The following is a 17,480-nucleotide window of genomic DNA, read 5'->3' as shown; positions in this document are numbered from 1 at the left end:
GATGCGGCGTTCGTAAACACTGAGTGTTTCACGTCTTGGGGCATGGATGCCAAATCGCTCTTTGAGCAATGGGCGGTTGAAGTTGCTACTCTCCTGGCACAAAAAGGTTCAAGATCAGCAAGTTTGTATTCGAAGATTGTGCGGTCACTTCGAAATTTCCCGAATCCTATCAACGATTATGAAACTCTCCGTCTGGTACCTGGAGTTGGCGTGAAAACGGTGGAAATGCTTTGTGCCCGATTGAAAGTGTGGTGTGAAGAGAACAACGAAATCTTTCCTGAGTCGTTTAACGTCATGGCCAAGCCAAAAACCCAAGCCCGTAAACGCTCCGCCGTCGAAGAGACCGAGTCTGGATCGAAGCCTAAACGCAAAAAGCTCTACATTCCTGCGCCTCGTAGCGGTGGACACGGAATCATGGTAGCCCTTTATCTATTAGATAAACGACAACGTGGGGTTACTCGAGATGAGATTATTCCTGTTGCCAAAAATTATTGCAACTCGCTGTTTTCAGCAGGTTCTGGACTGCACTATCTGGCTTGGAATAGTATCAAAACGTTGATGCGACATGAGTACATTGAAAAGATTGGTCCACGATATTGTTTAACTGATTCGGCGCTCGGTATTGCTAAGGAGTTGACCGAGAAGGAAAATGTGGAGGATTTTGATGATAGTGTTGCATACAGCAGCCCACCTCCACTGCCGCCTTTAGCACCTTGTAGTCCTACAGTGAGTGACACTCGTAACCAGCCGCGGGTACTTGTTGCCAGTGATGGACGCCATTATGGCAAGTACAAGGGTATATCATTCAGAGTGTACGAAAAAGTGGATCTTGAAGTTGTGGTACTCGTGGATAATCGTGAGATTAGGTCCAGCAAAGACAGAGCTTTTTTTGAGGAAGAACTTTTGCGGGCAGGAGTTAAATGTGAGCTGCGTACTCTCCCTGTAGGGGATATGGTATGGGTGGCGCGTCACAAGATTCTGAAGAAAGAGGTGTTGTTGGATGTCATTGCTGAAAGGAAGCGAATTGATGATTTGGCTCTGTCCATTAAGGACGGACGCTATCATGAACAAAAAGACAGGCTACGCAAAACTGGAATGACACACTATTACTATTTGGTTGAAGAACTACGGAATATGACCGTGACCGAATCGCTCATAAAAGCTATTGCATCTACGATGGCGTCTGGATTCTATTTAAGACGATTGCTGAATACTGAAAATACGGTATCCCTCATCGCTGATATTACCAGGCTCGTGACTGATACTTTACGTGATGTGGTGGTAATAAGCTCTGGTATTGATTCTCAACTGCAATACTTATCGACTCTTCTTGACATGCAACAGGCTTTTGGGGATAAATATTGTGTCACTCACAATTATCACAGTTTTCGAGAGGTTTTCACAAAGCTGCAATTTACAGTCGGTGAAATGTTCATCAACATGTTAATGGCAATTCGAGGGGTGTCCTATCAAAAAGCTCTCGCAATACAGCAGCAATTTTCGACACCAAAGCTGCTCATCGAATTTTTCCGAAGTAATCAAAACCTATCAGAAACAGATAAATGTCAGTTAATTTCAAAGAGACTCGCAAACGAAATTTCGAGTCGGAAGATTGGTAACAAGTGCCTGGAAAATATATATTTAGCATGGGGTAGACTTTAGTCGAACCACTCATCATCAATATCGGCATCATTTAATTCATCAATAAGTTTATTACTGGCCTCTTCAGCAGCCTGCTTTACTGCACTCAAACCACTTACCAGCTCCAAGTAGTTTGCATCAGCAATACACCGAGAAATGAACTCCCAATCGTTTTGAAGATATTGCTGCTGTACTGACGGTGAACAGGCCAGACATTGTGGAAATGCAGGAGACTGGAACTTTTGCTGTACGAACAGGTTCAAAAATCCTCTTATTTGGTGCGGTGTACTGAACATTCGAATATCCTCCACAAGAGCATCTCCTCGTTGTGGATGTTGAAGAATGGAAATGTATAGCTCTACTGCTAATGCCAGAGCAAGCATTGCACTTCCGGGACGTGTCACGGTACACATCTGATCCAATGTACGATCAGAGAGTGAATCAGATGGAGCAACTACGTCATTGCAATAATAACACCCGAGGTCATTGTTAGGAGTTCCATGACGCATCACAAGGAACAGGTCAAAGCCTAGCGCAGCATTGATTACGATCTTATTGGCCGCTTTGCCCATTACCGTTGGCAACCATCTCGATTCTCGAGAGTCCATTAAAAGAAATATAGCATCATTATTGGTAATGAGCACTTTCAATTTGTCATAGTTTTCTTTTGATGTCTCATGGCCAACCATAGGCACCTCAAGGGAATGACCCTCAGCTTTAACATCAGGAAATATTCGCTTCAACGCTTCTGCTGCAGTCTTCGCCTTTGGAGACCCCTGTCCATCACTTCCTTGACAATCATTGAACTCATACAAGGGTTGTCTGACAGGATTCAGATAGGAAACTCGACCATTATCAACAAACGTGATGCGGCGAACTCCCCAACCCATCAATGCCCTTGCCACGTAACTCCCTAAAGTGCCGGCTCCAAGTAGTAGTACTCTCTGTTGACGTATAATGTCCAAATTTATATCAGGGGCTATACGCCACTTCATAAGCTTTAAGTTCAAGTCAACCGCCTGGCTAGCTAACTGGTGAGGGTCTATAAGTGACCCCAAGTCAGCAATTTTAGGGGCCAACTTTCCTGTACTTGATCTCTCCCAACCAGTAAATGCATTATTGGCACTGGAAATTGGCGTTAAGGTATATTTTTTGCTACCACTTGATTGATATACAACGACCGTCAGAGATCCTTCCGTAGGAAGCCATCGCATCAAGAGCAGTGAAGGGTTATTGGCATTGCTAGCGTCGAGATAGATAAAGTCATCGCCACTCTTGAAGAATGTTTTCTCGAAACTGATGGTTTGTAAATTGTCCTCAAGCTGCAATTCAACTGGCGAAGACTCCAAAACTTTCCATCGACATTGCTTAGTTGGAATTGCCATCATATAGTAAAATTTATACTTTTTGAGATCAGCATAGCAATATAGGTGAAAAATATGGTCCAGTTTGTACCATTCTTTCAAAAGTGCTTGCTTATCCAGATTTTTGAATTCTTCGACAGTGTTCACTAGATGAAGTAAACCCGGTACAGTGACACATCCAGATGGAGAGTAGTTGTGGTCAAAGCTATTATGATCCAAATTGATTACCGGTCGATCATTAAAGCGCGTTAAATTTGGGGGGCTGGGGTAAAACCCGACTAATTGCTGCTCGGAAGTATCCAACTTGAAGTCATCTAGCTTCAATTGAGAAAGCTTCGTGAAGAAGGACAGCTCAATGAACAGCTGGAATGGTGAAAACTTTTGAATTGCGTCAGTCATCCGTGTACAGTAGGCTCGACATGTGCGATCATGAGGTGTGCATGACCTAATGGTAGCGCGAATTTATCTGGAATCAACTTTGACTTAACAGTGAGTTGAAAATAACTCGTCTACACTATTGAATAAGTTGATAATATGCATGATTCACCTCAATAATTAAATGCTAGCTTCAACCGCTCACGCAAAATCAGCGCCAGTTTCAGCTCGAACTCCTCGATTTTTTGCAACTCGTCACAAAGATTATGAATTTGGGAGTTGAAGTTGTCCATGTATTCCGTGACCGTCTTGTTCCAGTCAAGATAGCGCCTTCTAATGGATTCTTCGCTTAAATCGATATGAGGGTGTATTTCTGGTTGCTGCTTTTGTAGAAGCTTGTATTGCTCGGGGTCGGATGTTGGTAGTTTTGAGTCGAGGCTTTTGAAGAAACTGTTTGCTAAGTTGATGAGTTCGAACAACTTTTTCAATGAGGACATTATATTCTCGCAAGGGAGAAAGCTATCATTGATGATATTACCCAAGTATCGATTAATTTGATTCTGCAATTCTTCAACTGTTACGCGTAATTCCTGCTGTTGCGTATTTCCAGACAAGGTCGACTTCTGTGAGCGAATGACGCTATCGAGAGCAGAGTTTGGGCTTTTGAAGCTTGTAAACAGATGACGATCGAAATGGCGGTCACTCAGTGATGTTCTTGAACTTCCAATATTCAGCATCTGTTCCAGTTTCATGCGATGATTCCTTACCTCTTCATGAATTGCACTTGACGCCTTCAATAACTTGAGGTAGTTATAATTCACCACATCAATGTTTAAGTAGCCCATCAATTGCTCAAGGAAAATGGCGATGTTCAGATTTAAATCACGGCAGCGCCTTAGTATTGTTGTTACTGGTTTAGGGTACGTGCTAGACCTCCATATGCGCAGCAGATTCAACTCTTTCCACAGATCTTGGTTGTAATGATTCAAAAACCGTACAAGCATCAAAAACCTAAAGACAAGGCCATATTGAAACAGCAAGTTCGTGTCGATAATAAAGTTATATGGAAAGGGCAATGGTATTTTGAGTTCAATCAGACAGATCGTGTAGTCTGCCAAATTAAAATTTTCAGAAGCTGCCACCAGCGATGAGCGCAGTGTAGATCCTCGTCCAAGAGCGAAATTCAAAATATCTGCATGTGAGCGGCCATCCTTCATTATTTCGGTGGGATCAAACGCTTCCATCTCCTTGATATCCAAAATTTCATCAAACAAGTTTGTCTTGCTTATGCCAAATTGTTGGTTTCGAAATACGATGTCAGCCACTGTTATTTGAGGACGCTCCCAAGTGGAGCTCTCATTGTATTGTGTACCCTTCGAACCAAACAGGTTTCGATAAGAATCTTTGAGCGACGAGACTGAAACATCTTTCTTTTTCTGCTTCAAATCATGGAATGATCGATCAATGAATTGCTCACTGGGAAAACAATCCATGAGCATGAATCTGTTTTGTAGTTCCCAAAGCAATGAATCAAAGCTATAACCATCATAAAATAATTTGAGCATCATTGTATTTGCTCGACGGTAAAAACTGTCAATTTTAAGCTCCAAATCATCCAGCACCAACAGGTCAATTAAAACCAAGCTCTCAACATCAATTGACAGAAAGTTGTGAATACCTGTACACTGCTTGAACATGTTCAAGAGTATTCCTGTGTTAAGGATTTTTCTTTGAATCTCGAATGACATCAATTGACTTATCAAACCATCTTTTCGAATTAAAAAAAGTTCTGTCCAATACTTTTCCGATGTTACTGCAAAGTCATCTGATAGAACAGGACCAACTTCCCCTTGTTTGATCATAAATTCGTTGAAGGGATCGTTGATCAAGCCATCACTAAGCCAGTTATTGAGCATTGAAACGTAATCACGCAGAATCGAGTCGAACAAGTGGTTCAAATAGTGCAGCAGGTGGGTATCGCCTTTGAAAGTCAAAATTCGTTCTTGTACAATCAGAAGTACTAGTGATCCTTTACAGTATCGGTAAGGAGCGAAATCAACACCAACTTGATTCGGCACCAATGACAGTCGAATCATTTCATTTAGTGTGCTTTGATCATTCACGATCGTGAGCTTGGCTCTTTTGCAGCTTTCATCATGGATAGCATTGCAAATTTCGTATAGATGGTAAAGCTTGTTGGCTATCTTCTGATTGAGGAAGTTTTCCATGCTGTTTAGACTGAAGTTAACTTGACTGCTGAATAGATACTCAATTTCCAAAACTGCTTGGTGGTAGTCGTCAAGAAATATGGAAATTTGTTCACAAAGACTTTGAACTCCCTTACCAAACTTACAGTCATCATAATGGTCAAGAAAAGCAGTGATTCCGCCGACGTACTTGCCGAACCGTAGAAGTTTTCGAACAACTTGTTTTAGCGACACATCCAACTTTTTTGCCGTTATAAAATCTGGTCCTCTGATACGGTGATCCAAGTTATCTCTTTGGTACCTTGAGCTATACCGAACATAAAAGCCTTCGAAGCTGCAAATCGCGTATATGACATCCTTCGTGACCAACTTTTGCTGATGATCGAAGTTGGAAACATCGGCTAACAGGGGACCTCGTATGGTTAGTGTCTCGCTAAACTTGATCCTTGAAGCTTTTTCCACCACTGCCGCTTCATCGGTAAGGTACACCTCATCGAAACGATCATCCATCGCCTGTATGGTGGTGGTTGTAGCTGTATTATGATATACACACAACGCGTGTGCGAAGCGCGCTATCGCAGATTCCTTGATTTGCAGCACTCAGATATTAAATGCACTGAACGTAGCGAAACCAACAGCACTGAGCAAGTATCTGAGTATTTACAGCTCGTTCATTTAGTAAGGAATCCAGTTTGTTAAAAGACATATAATTGCAAACATTGACCAGGGCTTTTTGGGGTTTAAGATTTTACTGAGCGAGAGACGCCACAGTCGCACCTACTACACCGACACCGATGACGAAGAAGTGGTACTACGCAGTGGCCAACGGACGTTCAACTGGGGTCTACGACAACTGGGCTTCATGTCAGACCCAAGTCAAGGGATACTCGGGCGCAAAATTCAAGAAATTCGCTACTCAGCTGGAGGCCATCGCCTTCGCAAGGGGATCCACTCCGAATGCAGCACTTTCGAGCAGTAAAGTCACCAAGCCATCTTCAAGCTCCAGCCGAAACTACAATCTGAGTTCACGTTCCCGCATATCCACCTATGCAGCTTCTAATACTAATGGCTCGATTATTTCGCCACAGTCTGCGTATGGTGGGTATACCTCATCGAAAGCAGGTAATGATGTGTACACTGACGGTGCCTGTCGAGGGAATGGCCACTCGAAATCTGCGAATAGTGGCTATGGGGTTTATTATGGAGAGAACGATCCTCGCAACGTCGCCGAATCACTTTCAGAAGTCGACAAGACAGCTAACTACACGAATCAAAGAGCTGAGCTCTGGGCAATTAAACATGCCTTAGCAAATGAAGCTGAGGCGTTGAGAACAGGAACGTCGCAAGGGCCGGTGAAAATTCACTCCGACTCACTGTATTCGATTGGTTGCATGACACAGTGGAGAGATGGATGGAAGAAAAAGAGCTGGAAAACGGCTAATGGTCAGCCGGTCAAGAATCTTGATTTGATAGAGCCGATGTCTCGTCAATTAGATGAAATCAATCAAGTATACGAAGACAAAGGGTGGGGACAAGTACAATTTGTCAAGGTTAAAGGACATCTGACGAATATTGGCAATAATAGAGCTGATGAATTGGCCAACGAAGGTGCTGATAAAATGGCACAACAAAAATAGATAGTCTTGATTTACCAGGCTTAGCTTTTCGAGGACTCGAGGATCCCATCTGTATGATGACCAATAGTACCCCTTCCCCGCCCCCACACAAATCGCGCGTGCGTTGAGCTCATAACCGGAAGCAGCAAATGCTGACCACTTCTGATCCTGTGACGGACAACACCGAATCCAAACATTGATTTGCCTTCGTTTAACGTAACTACCAGCAACTCTCACAAAGCGGTCTAGACTGATTACCTTTTAATGTATCCTGCATATAGCTCCGCCAATTGCGGTCACAACAAACGCATTGCATATCGGAAACGGAACGAGTTTCCCAGTACAGACTTTGGAACTCTAGCATTTTACACTGGCTTTCACGAAGTCAAAGCCATGGATGGCTTTTTCTGTTTCGAACATCTCGTATTTGCTGCGTTCTCGAAAAAACACTTAACAAGACATAAGCGGCGTAAAACAATAGAAGCAAAGTCCCTTGTCTTTGCCTGATAAAGAGATTTGTCTGGTGTTGATATCTTGATATGATACCAACAGCGTCGTCCAAATAGCTATGGCTCCTCTTGTTCTCGGCTTTTTTTCCTTTTTGTGTAATACAGCAACATATAGCGAGGAGTTACGTGCCGTACCTACATACGCCGAAACCAGCCACAATCAAATGAAAAGGTGGGGAGTACCCCGCTATTCGGTGAATAAGTAACATAAATTCAAGAAATTAGCTTAAATATCAACGAAAACCCAATTATTTGGTTATTGATTTGAAATAGCAATACACTGTAAGATCTTAGGCAAAGTATTAAAAGACATCGACTTTACGCGATCACTCGCTCAAAGTTCCGAGTGTGATGGTGCCTCTGGCTATCAAACGGTATGATAACTGTGTAAAATGTCACCGACACTAACCTAAAACCGAAGGAGCTCTTCACAAAAACCAAATTGCGGTCAGGCCGCGTTGAGAATGACCCCACATAGTTTCGAAGTTTAGGCTTCAGTCATGTCGTCTGTGATATGATGTCATTAAAGTTGGAAAATACCCCAACTCAGCGACAATCTTCTACTCGGTCCGGCATAGCAAATTAAATTAGAATCTGCAGGGAGCAGATACCACGCGTGAATAGTATGGAAAACTTAGGTGGTGTCCGCAAGGTCATAGTTGCCAAGATACCTACGATTGCCAAGGTTGACTATCACGGTTGCCAAGTACGTCAAGTTCCCGCAAGCCATTTGCATTCCTTAGCCATTTACTCACGATAGTTTATGTAGATAAAGACGGTGGAGATGGGAAGTATTTTCGGGGGGTCACCTCTCCGCAATAACCGAGTTTTTGCCTGGGCAACGCCGCGTGAGGCCTGCGACTGTAAAAGTTTTGACCCCGACGCACCATGGTATTTCGCCGAAAGTTTGACGTCATGGGAAGATTGCCTTGGGTCGAGGGCGCGACAATGGATTTGTGGGTAGTTGATGTGGGGAAGGACCAAGCAGAGTTTACCGAGTAGCCTTTAGCCAGTTGTATGAATTTTTTTCCAGCGTCACTATCACTCTGGGCAATAACATCCGGCTGGGGGTGGCTGATTATCGGCGAAACAGTTCTGAGCCTCAAACAATAGGTTTTCATGTACCTCCGCGTTATGCATATTAACTACGTGATGCTTGACTGTACGGTACGCAAAGCATGTTCTTTAGGGCAATAGAGACTGATTATATAAGTTGGGCTAATCCCCACACCAAGGGTAGTCACTATTGCAAATGTCGGAGCCCAAAATCGTCAACCCGGAAAATGATCCAGTGCCGTTGATGCAGCAGGACGCGCTGCACAATCTGACAGCGGACTCTCTGTCAATGATGAAGTCTGGGCAGGAGTTCGACGAAAGACTGAGAAACCGTGAGGAAGCCGGTGGCGGTGAACGCGGGAACTTATTAGCTCATTACACAGAAGAAGATGTCATGAACTTGGGACGTCACTTCGCTGAGAAGTACGACCTCGACCCGGAATTGTTTGCTCGTGCCGCTGCCTTGCTGCGGGCCCCGGAGGATTATCAGGACATGCCTTTCATCACTGATGATGAGAAGCAAATTTTGTATCGTGAAATCGAACACCCTTACACATCGATCTCGCCGGCTGTGTTTTGGGTTATCATGGCCCTGTCGATATCTGCCGTTATTCAAGGCATGGACGAGTCAGTGATTAACGGGGCATCCCTTTTCTGGCCTAAAGCTTTTGGGGTAGTTGAAGGTTTTAAGAACTACGATTTGGTGCAAGGTTTGGTCAACGGTGCGCCTTATCTTTGTTGCTCGGTTTCATGCTGGACCACGGACTTGTGGAACCGCCACTTGGGCCGTAAGTGGACGATCTTTTGGACATGTGGTATTTCGTTTGCGACGTGTGTGTGGCAAGGTTTCGTCAACAACTGGTGGCACTTGTTCCTTTCTCGTTTCTTCCTTGGTTTTGGTATCGGTCCAAAGTCGGCGACTGTTCCCGTGTACGCTGCTGAATGTACGCCAGCCAAGATTCGGGGTTCTTTGGTGATGTTGTGGCAATTCTTCACGGCTGTGGGGATTATGCTTGGCTATGTCATGTCGCTTGCTTTCTACTATGTCCCTCGTCATGGAATCAAGTCGGGTATCAACTGGCGGCTTATGTTGGGTTCAGCTTGCTTACCTTGTATCATCGTGTTGAGCTCGATGCCTTGGATCCCTGAGTCTCCCCGTTGGTTGCTTGGTAAAGGAAGAGTCCACGATGCTTGGGATTCGATGCAAAGAATGCGTCGTTGTAAGATTCTGGCTGCTCGAGACTTGTTCTACTCTTACACTCTTTTGAAGGAAGAAGCCCAATACGACGTTCCTACTCCTCGGAGAGTAAAGGAATTGTTCACTGTGCGTCGTAACCGCAACGCCACTATTGGTTCGTGGATCGTTATGTTCATGCAACAATTCTGTGGTATCAATGTCATTGCATACTACTCGTCGTCTATCTTCATTTTATCCGGGCTCTCCGAGGTCAAAGCCATGTTGGCTTCGTGGGGGTTCGGTATGGTGAATTTTGTTTTCGCTATTCCTGCGTTCCTTGTCATTGACAAATTGGGTCGACGTAACTTATTGTTAATTACATTCCCTTTGATGGGTGCTTTCTTGTTTGTCACTGGTTTCGGCTTTTTGATCAATGACAACAATAAACATGGTCGTTTGGCAATGGTATCGGTTGGGATCTATTTCTTCACTGCTGTCTACTCTTCGGGTGAAGGTCCGGTACCGTTCACCTACTCTGCCGAATGTTTCCCCTTATACGTTCGTGACTTGGGCATGTCGTGGGCCACAGCAACTTGTTGGTTTTTTAACTTTATTTTGGCATTTACTTGGCCAAGATTACTTAACGCTTTCGGCAATGTCGGGGCATTTATGTGGTACGCGGGTTGGAACGTTGCTGGGTTCTTCATGGTTTTACTTTTCGTTATCGAAACCAAGGGTCTCACTTTGGAAGAATTAGATGACCGTTTCAATGTTTCGATGCACACGCATGCTGTTTACCAATTCAGAAACTTCTGGAATTCGGTTCAACGTCATGTTTTCCGCAAGAAGATCGCGAAATTGCCGCCTCTCACCTACACTAACAGAAACCATATCTCGAACCAAGAATGGGAAAGCAAGGGTATCGAGATTGATCACTTGGAAGATACCGCTCGTTTCCCTGGCGAGAAGGCTTGATATCTGGAATATCGTAAGTAATCGCTTTAATGTAATTTTAATTTTTTCAGATTTACCTCTCGTATAACTGGACACACTTGCCAATGTTGGGATGGGTTGCGGGTTGCTTATTAATTTCCACACTACGTGTACCCCTACTTGACCCCGCACCCAGAAAATTTCCGGAGTACAACAATGTTCAGGGCGGTAGCAAGAAGACAAACCAGAACTATGATCACATCCAACATCGTGGTTTACGCTGAACATGGCGAACCTAAGGACGTTTTACGTACTCACACTTACCAAATTGACGAGACCAAGCTTGGCGGGCTGGAAGTGGTGGTAAAGACCTTGGGGGCGCCGATCAATCCTTCCGACATTAATCAGATTCAGGGTGTGTACCCTCTGAAGCCGCCAATGACTAAGGACTACGGCACCGACGTTCCTGTCGCTCCCTGTGGTAATGAAGGGTTGTTCGAAGTTATCCACACTGGTGCTAACACCGAGTTGAAAGTCGGTGACTGGGTGGTACCCGCCAACGTCAACTTTGGTACATGGAGAACCCACGCCAAGGATGATGAATCCAAATTCCAAAAGATCAACAACCCTACTCAATCCAAGGCCGCCGGAAAGCCTCACGGTTTGACGATCAACCAGGCTGCCACCATCTCGGTCAACCCTCCCACTGCGCTTTTGATGTTGACTCACTATGTCAAATTGGAACCGGGTAAGGACTGGTTCATTCAAAACGGTGGCAACTCCGCTGTGGGCCAATACGCTTCGCAAATTGGGAAGATTTTGGGTTTTAACTCGATCTCGGTGGTTAGAGACCGTCCTAACTTGGCTGAGCTCAAGAAGGAATTGGAAGAGGTTAAAGGAGCTACTCATGTTATCACCGACGAGCAGAACAACTCTCGTGATTTCACTGGCACCGTTAAGCAATGGACCAAGGAAAGCGGCGGACAGATTAAGCTTGGGCTTAACTGCGTTGGTGGCAAACTGTCGGCTGCCGTTGCTCGTAAGTTGGCTCCCAATGGGTTAATGCTTACTTACGGTGGTATGTCAATGCAACCCGTTACCATCCCCACGTCCTTGCACATTTTCAAAAACATCACCTCGGCTGGTTTCTGGGTCACTGAGTTATTGAAGAACGACCGAGCTCTTAAGCAGAAGACCTTGAACCAGATCGTTGAATGGTATGAGCAAGGTAAATTGATCGATGCTCCCTCTAACCATATCAAGTTCTCCGAGGGGGATGACTTGGCGAAATTGTACATTGACGGTGTTGCTGATAAGCTGGGTAAACAAATGGTTGTGTACTAGAGTAGTTACTCGTAAATGTCAAACGAATTACAAACATTGTGAGTATGACGTTGATGGTGTGTCTTTTGTATCAACTGGATCCACTCCTTGATCTTTCCAGGAATCTGACCATTTGTTCTCATCATATACCATACGCACTTTAAAGTGATCGGATCATCCTTTCATTCTTTCATACACTGTTGTCTAGTTCGTTACATAATTGGAATTATTCTTGTCCATTGTTTGCATGGCTTTTAATCCTTCTTCTCTTGGGCCTTGCGAAGGGCCATGTTCCGGCGCTTCATTTTAGCGTTCTGGAAAGTACCAACAACGAACCCTACCACCGAAAAGAATACAACCCACAATTGAGGAGGCAAGTACTTTTGGGCAATGATCAAAGACAACCCCGAGGTAACAAACGAAGTCTTGTACACGTTAAGGTAGTTAGTCTTCATCGAGACTTTGATGATGTTGAGGATGTTGGCAATTTCCCCGGAGATCGAACCAGCCTTACCGGGTACATAGTTGTTAAGAAGACCCACCCATGAAGTGTAAACAGCACATACGGACGAGGTCACCGTGAGTAAGGAAGTTAAGATCTGCAATACTTTCTTCAAAGTTGAAGGGGGTCCGGCGAAAATTTCATTAATGATGCCATACATGTAATGGGAAATGGGAGTCAGGAGACAGAACCCATAGATAGCCAACCCGATCGTCTTTTTAGTCAACAAGTTTTTGACTTTGACATCGCCAAACAAAGTAATTTCAGGCACATCTCCAGTTACTACCGAGGCAATGATTTCATTGAGAGCCCCAAGGATCCCGGCGGTGACCGACTTCGTAAGTAATGGGTACTTAGCCAAGTAAGTCAAATATTGGGCGTTCAACGCGGCAAGGGATGACATCAGGTGGGTGGTAACTATCTGGATCGGCTATGACATTTTGCGGGGCAGTCTCATGTATATATACTGGTGGGGTCGCGTTTCGGAAACCTCCGCACTAGCGGAGAGTGCCGCCGTGGCGGTATCATGCGAGGTTGTCTTCAATTCAACTAATCAGGAGCAGTGTAATTAAAGTTTACTTAACAGATCATGGTTCTCGTCTCGATTGATTTGCGTTCGAATGGTTACGGATGTCATTCTAATTGTAGAGTATATCCTCGGCAGCGAGAGGGGGCCCATGAGGGGAATCTGTTTAGGCTCAAGCCGGAATACTGTCTACAGGAACACGCGTGCAAACGACTCCGGCCGGCCGATCGGCATAAATTTTGGCTAGCCGCGTTTCTATTGTGAGCTTTGGCAAGTTTTTTTTTCGAATGAGACCTCAATACCATTAATATCGATATAAAATGTATGAGTAAATTCAAAATGAAGCATTCATACCGGTAATTACATTACGTTGAAACACTTTTTGATAGAAAGTTAATAGAGAAGAGGTCTAAAATAGCTGAAATACTGTGGACTCGATAAACTACTCAATCTTTTACTTCGCCCAATGCACAACGTGGCCTACCTCGTCACATGACCTAACCGGAGATAACTCATATGAAAAGTGTCCCCAGTGTCAAGTCGAGTCTTGCATATACAATTCGACCGATAATTACTTATTTGGTTACATTCGGATTACGGTAAATGATTTCAAAAGTAGACGTCAACTTTATGGGTAGCGCTACCATCTACAGCTTATGAGCATAACAAAGATTTCGCGCGACGTTGCCATCATGTCCGACTTGGCACTCGGTCGTATCGCCAATCTCATCAAGGGCGAAGATGATCTTTCAAAACTCGGGGTGCTTCGTGAGCAATTCGTTAAGGAAAAGCAAGCTTTGGATCGACAAGTTCTGCTGGCGACAGAATCACAAATCGACTCAATTATGACAAACCTCAAAAATCTCAATATCGCCGTGACCAAACTTAACAGCATCAAGGGCAATATTGGCAAAGTCAACACGATATATGAAGAGCTGGTTGATAAGATGAAAGATTATGACACGATCAAGAAAATGTCTGGAGTCAATCAATTTCTCAGTCAGGTCAGTGATCTATATGTCGATATCCTGAGGTTTCGAGAGTATTTGGATGAATTGAACGGCATTATAGAGAAGGAATTTCTGATCATCAGCGAAGACATCAAGTACACCTTACCCAACTTTTTATTGATCCACTACTCTGTCACGCAAGCGAGAAACTTTCTGGATTACCTTGTTCTCGATCTGGGTCTTTCTGATGACTTTAAGCTGATTGTTCAGCGAATTATTCAACCGATGAAAACAACAATCGCTCAATTCGATAAACTTTTAGGGGAAATTATTGTGTCATTGACTGAGGCGGCGCGCGATGGAAATATGGAATTGGTGTACAAGCTTATCAAGGTCATCCACTATGAGCAAAATGCTGATTTACAGTGTCAACTCATGAATGGTTTGGGGCTTAACCTGTTTCTCGATGTAAAGCTGATTGACTATCGCAAATTCCGGGGCCAACCGCGAGGATATGTGAAGTTTTTCTACGACAAATTGGAAGATGGGTTGAATGACACATTCAATGCGTGTTTGGAGCATTTCGGAGAAAACAAAATGGGAGTTTTTGACTCACTTCAGTGGCTTGAGGATGAATTAATCTACGTTCATCAAGAACTTAATCCATTGTTTCCTGAGACGTGGGGGTTGTCTGAATTCATTCAGAATGTATACTACAACAACCTTCATAAATTCACAATCTCAGTAGTCAATCTGGACCCGCCGGCGGAAGATTTGATGCGAATTTTGGCTTATGATACACACTATAATAAGTTTATTGGATCTTTGCAAGCCCCTCCGTCTGAGGGTGAGAAACGACCAAAATCGTTAATTAAGAAGGAACAGCGGAGTATTATCGGCGACGATCTCAAGACCTCGATTCTTGAGGACTATCTCAAATTAATTGTATCCAAGATGCAAGAATGGAACGTCAATTTGATGAATCGCGAGACGGAGGTTTTCACAAAACGCGAGGAACCTCCGGACAAGTACTTGTACCAGCAGATTTATGACGATGAAGATGCAAATGATCAGCTCATCCAAGTGGAGATTGAAAATGAGGTATACGTTCTTCCTGATTTCAAAACGCCTCTCACCATGCTCAAAGAACAAGCAGATGTGGCTGCTGATCTGGGATACTCGAAAGTGCTTGTCGGTGTTTTGGAAAACTGGTCTCGTAGCTATATTGAACGCATCCACAATTATCAGCGACTCATTGATGATGATTACGAAAGATATATGCTGGTGTTCAACAATGATCGCTATTTGGAAAGAGAGAGTACTGCAAGAAAATTTTTTGGTGGCAGCTCTAAGCGTCAACAAATAGACGTCGAGAATATGCTGCCGGAAGAACTCGACCAAATATCTCCAAAGGGGCTAGTTGAGTATTTGGCAGCTTTGGGCAATACTTACGAAATCAACACTGATCGCCTTCAAGATCGGTTTTTGGATAGCTACAAGGACAAAGTTCATTCTGCTTATCATGGTCGTATTGAGCAGGCCTTTGAGGATATTCTTGTGCCCACCACTGACTTAAATGGGCGTGTCATCAGTATCCTTGTCGATATCATTATTAATGATATCACGCCGGGGTTGTCACGCCTTTTTTCGAAACAGTGGTACGAAAACGATGGTCATCAAGCAGGTGGTGAAGACCCCTTGGCCACGCAAATCGTTGATACTATTGCACTGTACTTGTATGACTTACGTCTGTACTGTACCTATGAGTTTTACTCAATTACAACCCTGGTTCTTTTATCGAGATTCATCCCCCTTTACATTCGAGCTGGTCTTGAGAACATCTTACATGGCGATGGTAAAAAGATTGATCCTAATAATAAGAAGAAATTCCGGCTGTTCCCAGAAGCCATTGGCAGAGATGTTACCATCTTTTATGAGGGTCTCGTTTCGCTCTTCACTAGACGCGACTCACATGTATTAGTTGAACTGTTGCGAGCGATCGAATATCTTGGAGAGATCGGCAGTTGTCCGAACCCTAACGAGTTCATTCCCGCAATGTGGGAGAATGAGATTTTGGTGCATTTCTACCTGTGCTCCGTTGAGTACATTAGAGGCATCTGCATGTGTCGCAAAGATATGGACAAATCTCAGATCAATGCTTTGGTAAACAAGTTGGAAGGCATCCAACGCGACTACCACCTGAAAGTCGAACCACCTGAATTCACTTTAGGCACATTGACTGAATTTACCATCAGCTAGAAGATTTAGCAATTGAAGCAAATAACTAGGTAGAATCTGTTTCAGAGTCAGAGTCGTAGCCGGTGACAATTCCGCTGATAGATGTGGTAGTTTGTTCACGCTCTTCTTGCAGGTGTTCTCCATCGTTCGCGTCGGTCTTGCCTGACGTGTGCTGCCGATCGAGAATAGGTTTTTTCTTCTTGATGGTAACACGATGGGATACTGTCGGTATATCGAAAGTCTCATCGTCCACTTTCTGAGATGAATTTTTGGTTGCCTTTTCGGCTAACTTGATAGCATTCAGCTGGAAGTTATCCATTCTCTCCATGACTTCTTCTAGTTCATCCTCGTTTTGCTGTTGCTGCAAATGCTGACCGATTCGTTGCTCGAGGCCCAGTTCACCTTTTAGTTCCTTTTGCCAAAAAGGGTTTCGCTTGCGTTTTTCCAAAAGTTCCTGGTACCTTTTATTCTCTTCATCCTCCTGTTCCAACCTTTGAAACAATTCCTCCTCTGTCTCTACTCCATTGACTTCCGCCGTGCGCTTCTGACGCTTTTTAGGCTCGAAGTTTCGAATCCCCCCACCATCAGGTACCATTTCTGCAGTTTGCGGACTTGTCTTTAAAGTGATGGTCTGATTACATTGCGGACAAGAAATCAGAAACCGGTAAATCTTAATACCAAGGTACAGTTCTCCCAGATCAGTCTTCCTCGCGTTGAAGCTTCGATGAGCCGGAATGTATTCATTGCATTGTAAGCAACGCATCAGGAACGGCATCATCATTCGTGACTTCTGTGTGGCTGTAGATGTCTTCTTGGGTTTTTTCTTTCGTGACTCTTTGATCGGATCATAGTCAGGTGGATACCATTTGTTGATAACTTTACGTTCACTCATCGATTAGGAATTTAGTGATCATAAAGTCGCCACGCGCATATGAGCCCTCTCACGATGATGGCCCAAAATTTCGCGATAAATGCAGAATATCGTGGAGATCGCTTACATGTTTTTCATTTGTCTAATATATTAGGCAAGCCTATAGTACATTATGTATTGCAATGCCTTACA

At 44.0% G+C, this 17,480-nt stretch overlaps 9 protein-coding genes across 9 annotated transcripts; 5 read left to right on the top strand and 4 right to left on the bottom strand. All coding sequences in view use genetic code 12, as the record gives it.

Moving 5' to 3' along the window:
- Positions 1–42: 42 nt before the first annotated feature.
- DIURU_003431 (uncharacterized protein) lies at positions 43–1,358 on the top strand (the record flags this gene model as incomplete). Its single annotated transcript, XM_034156193.1, has 2 exons — positions 43–1,270; positions 1,345–1,358. 2 exons carry the CDS (start codon positions 43–45, stop codon positions 1,356–1,358), a joined length of 1,242 nt encoding a protein of 413 aa, XP_034011684.1.
- Positions 1,359–1,658: 300 nt separating this feature from the next.
- APG7 (Apg7p) lies at positions 1,659–3,404 on the bottom strand (the record flags this gene model as incomplete). Its single annotated transcript, XM_034156192.1, has 1 exon — positions 1,659–3,404. One exon carries the CDS (start codon positions 3,402–3,404, stop codon positions 1,659–1,661), a length of 1,746 nt encoding a protein of 581 aa, XP_034011683.1.
- A 149-nt stretch (positions 3,405–3,553) lies between these two features.
- On the bottom strand, positions 3,554–6,097 carry DIURU_003429 (uncharacterized protein; the record flags this gene model as incomplete). Its single annotated transcript, XM_034156190.1, has 1 exon — positions 3,554–6,097. The coding sequence occupies one exon, from the start codon at positions 6,095–6,097 to the stop codon at positions 3,554–3,556; it is 2,544 nt and encodes an 847-aa protein (XP_034011682.1).
- A 284-nt stretch (positions 6,098–6,381) lies between these two features.
- On the top strand, positions 6,382–7,224 carry DIURU_003428 (ribonuclease H family protein; the record flags this gene model as incomplete). Its single annotated transcript, XM_034156189.1, has 1 exon — positions 6,382–7,224. The coding sequence occupies one exon, from the start codon at positions 6,382–6,384 to the stop codon at positions 7,222–7,224; it is 843 nt and encodes a 280-aa protein (XP_034011681.1).
- Positions 7,225–8,964: 1,740 nt separating this feature from the next.
- On the top strand, positions 8,965–10,920 carry HGT19 (Hgt19p; the record flags this gene model as incomplete). Its single annotated transcript, XM_034156188.1, has 1 exon — positions 8,965–10,920. One exon carries the CDS (start codon positions 8,965–8,967, stop codon positions 10,918–10,920), a length of 1,956 nt encoding a protein of 651 aa, XP_034011680.1.
- A 174-nt stretch (positions 10,921–11,094) lies between these two features.
- ETR1 (Etr1p) lies at positions 11,095–12,222 on the top strand (the record flags this gene model as incomplete). Its single annotated transcript, XM_034156187.1, has 1 exon — positions 11,095–12,222. One exon carries the CDS (start codon positions 11,095–11,097, stop codon positions 12,220–12,222), a length of 1,128 nt encoding a protein of 375 aa, XP_034011679.1.
- A 233-nt stretch (positions 12,223–12,455) lies between these two features.
- Positions 12,456–13,106, bottom strand: DIURU_003425 (uncharacterized protein; the record flags this gene model as incomplete). The annotated part of the gene is made up of 1 exon (XM_034156186.1): positions 12,456–13,106. The coding sequence occupies one exon, from the start codon at positions 13,104–13,106 to the stop codon at positions 12,456–12,458; it is 651 nt and encodes a 216-aa protein (XP_034011678.1).
- Positions 13,107–13,921: 815 nt separating this feature from the next.
- On the top strand, positions 13,922–16,438 carry SEC6 (SNARE-binding exocyst subunit; the record flags this gene model as incomplete). The annotated part of the gene is made up of 1 exon (XM_034156185.1): positions 13,922–16,438. One exon carries the CDS (start codon positions 13,922–13,924, stop codon positions 16,436–16,438), a length of 2,517 nt encoding a protein of 838 aa, XP_034011677.1.
- A 25-nt stretch (positions 16,439–16,463) lies between these two features.
- On the bottom strand, positions 16,464–17,309 carry DIURU_003423 (mRNA splicing protein; the record flags this gene model as incomplete). The annotated part of the gene is made up of 1 exon (XM_034156184.1): positions 16,464–17,309. The coding sequence occupies one exon, from the start codon at positions 17,307–17,309 to the stop codon at positions 16,464–16,466; it is 846 nt and encodes a 281-aa protein (XP_034011676.1).
- Between the last annotated feature and the right edge of the window lie 171 nt (positions 17,310–17,480).

Source organism: Diutina rugosa (assembly GCF_008704595.1).
Source record: "Diutina rugosa strain CBS 613 chromosome Unknown scaffold1_size794362, whole genome shotgun sequence".
NCBI classification, from domain to species: Eukaryota; Fungi; Ascomycota; class Pichiomycetes; order Serinales; family Debaryomycetaceae; genus Diutina; species Diutina rugosa.
This window is presented reverse-complemented; position numbering and strand designations above follow the sequence as displayed.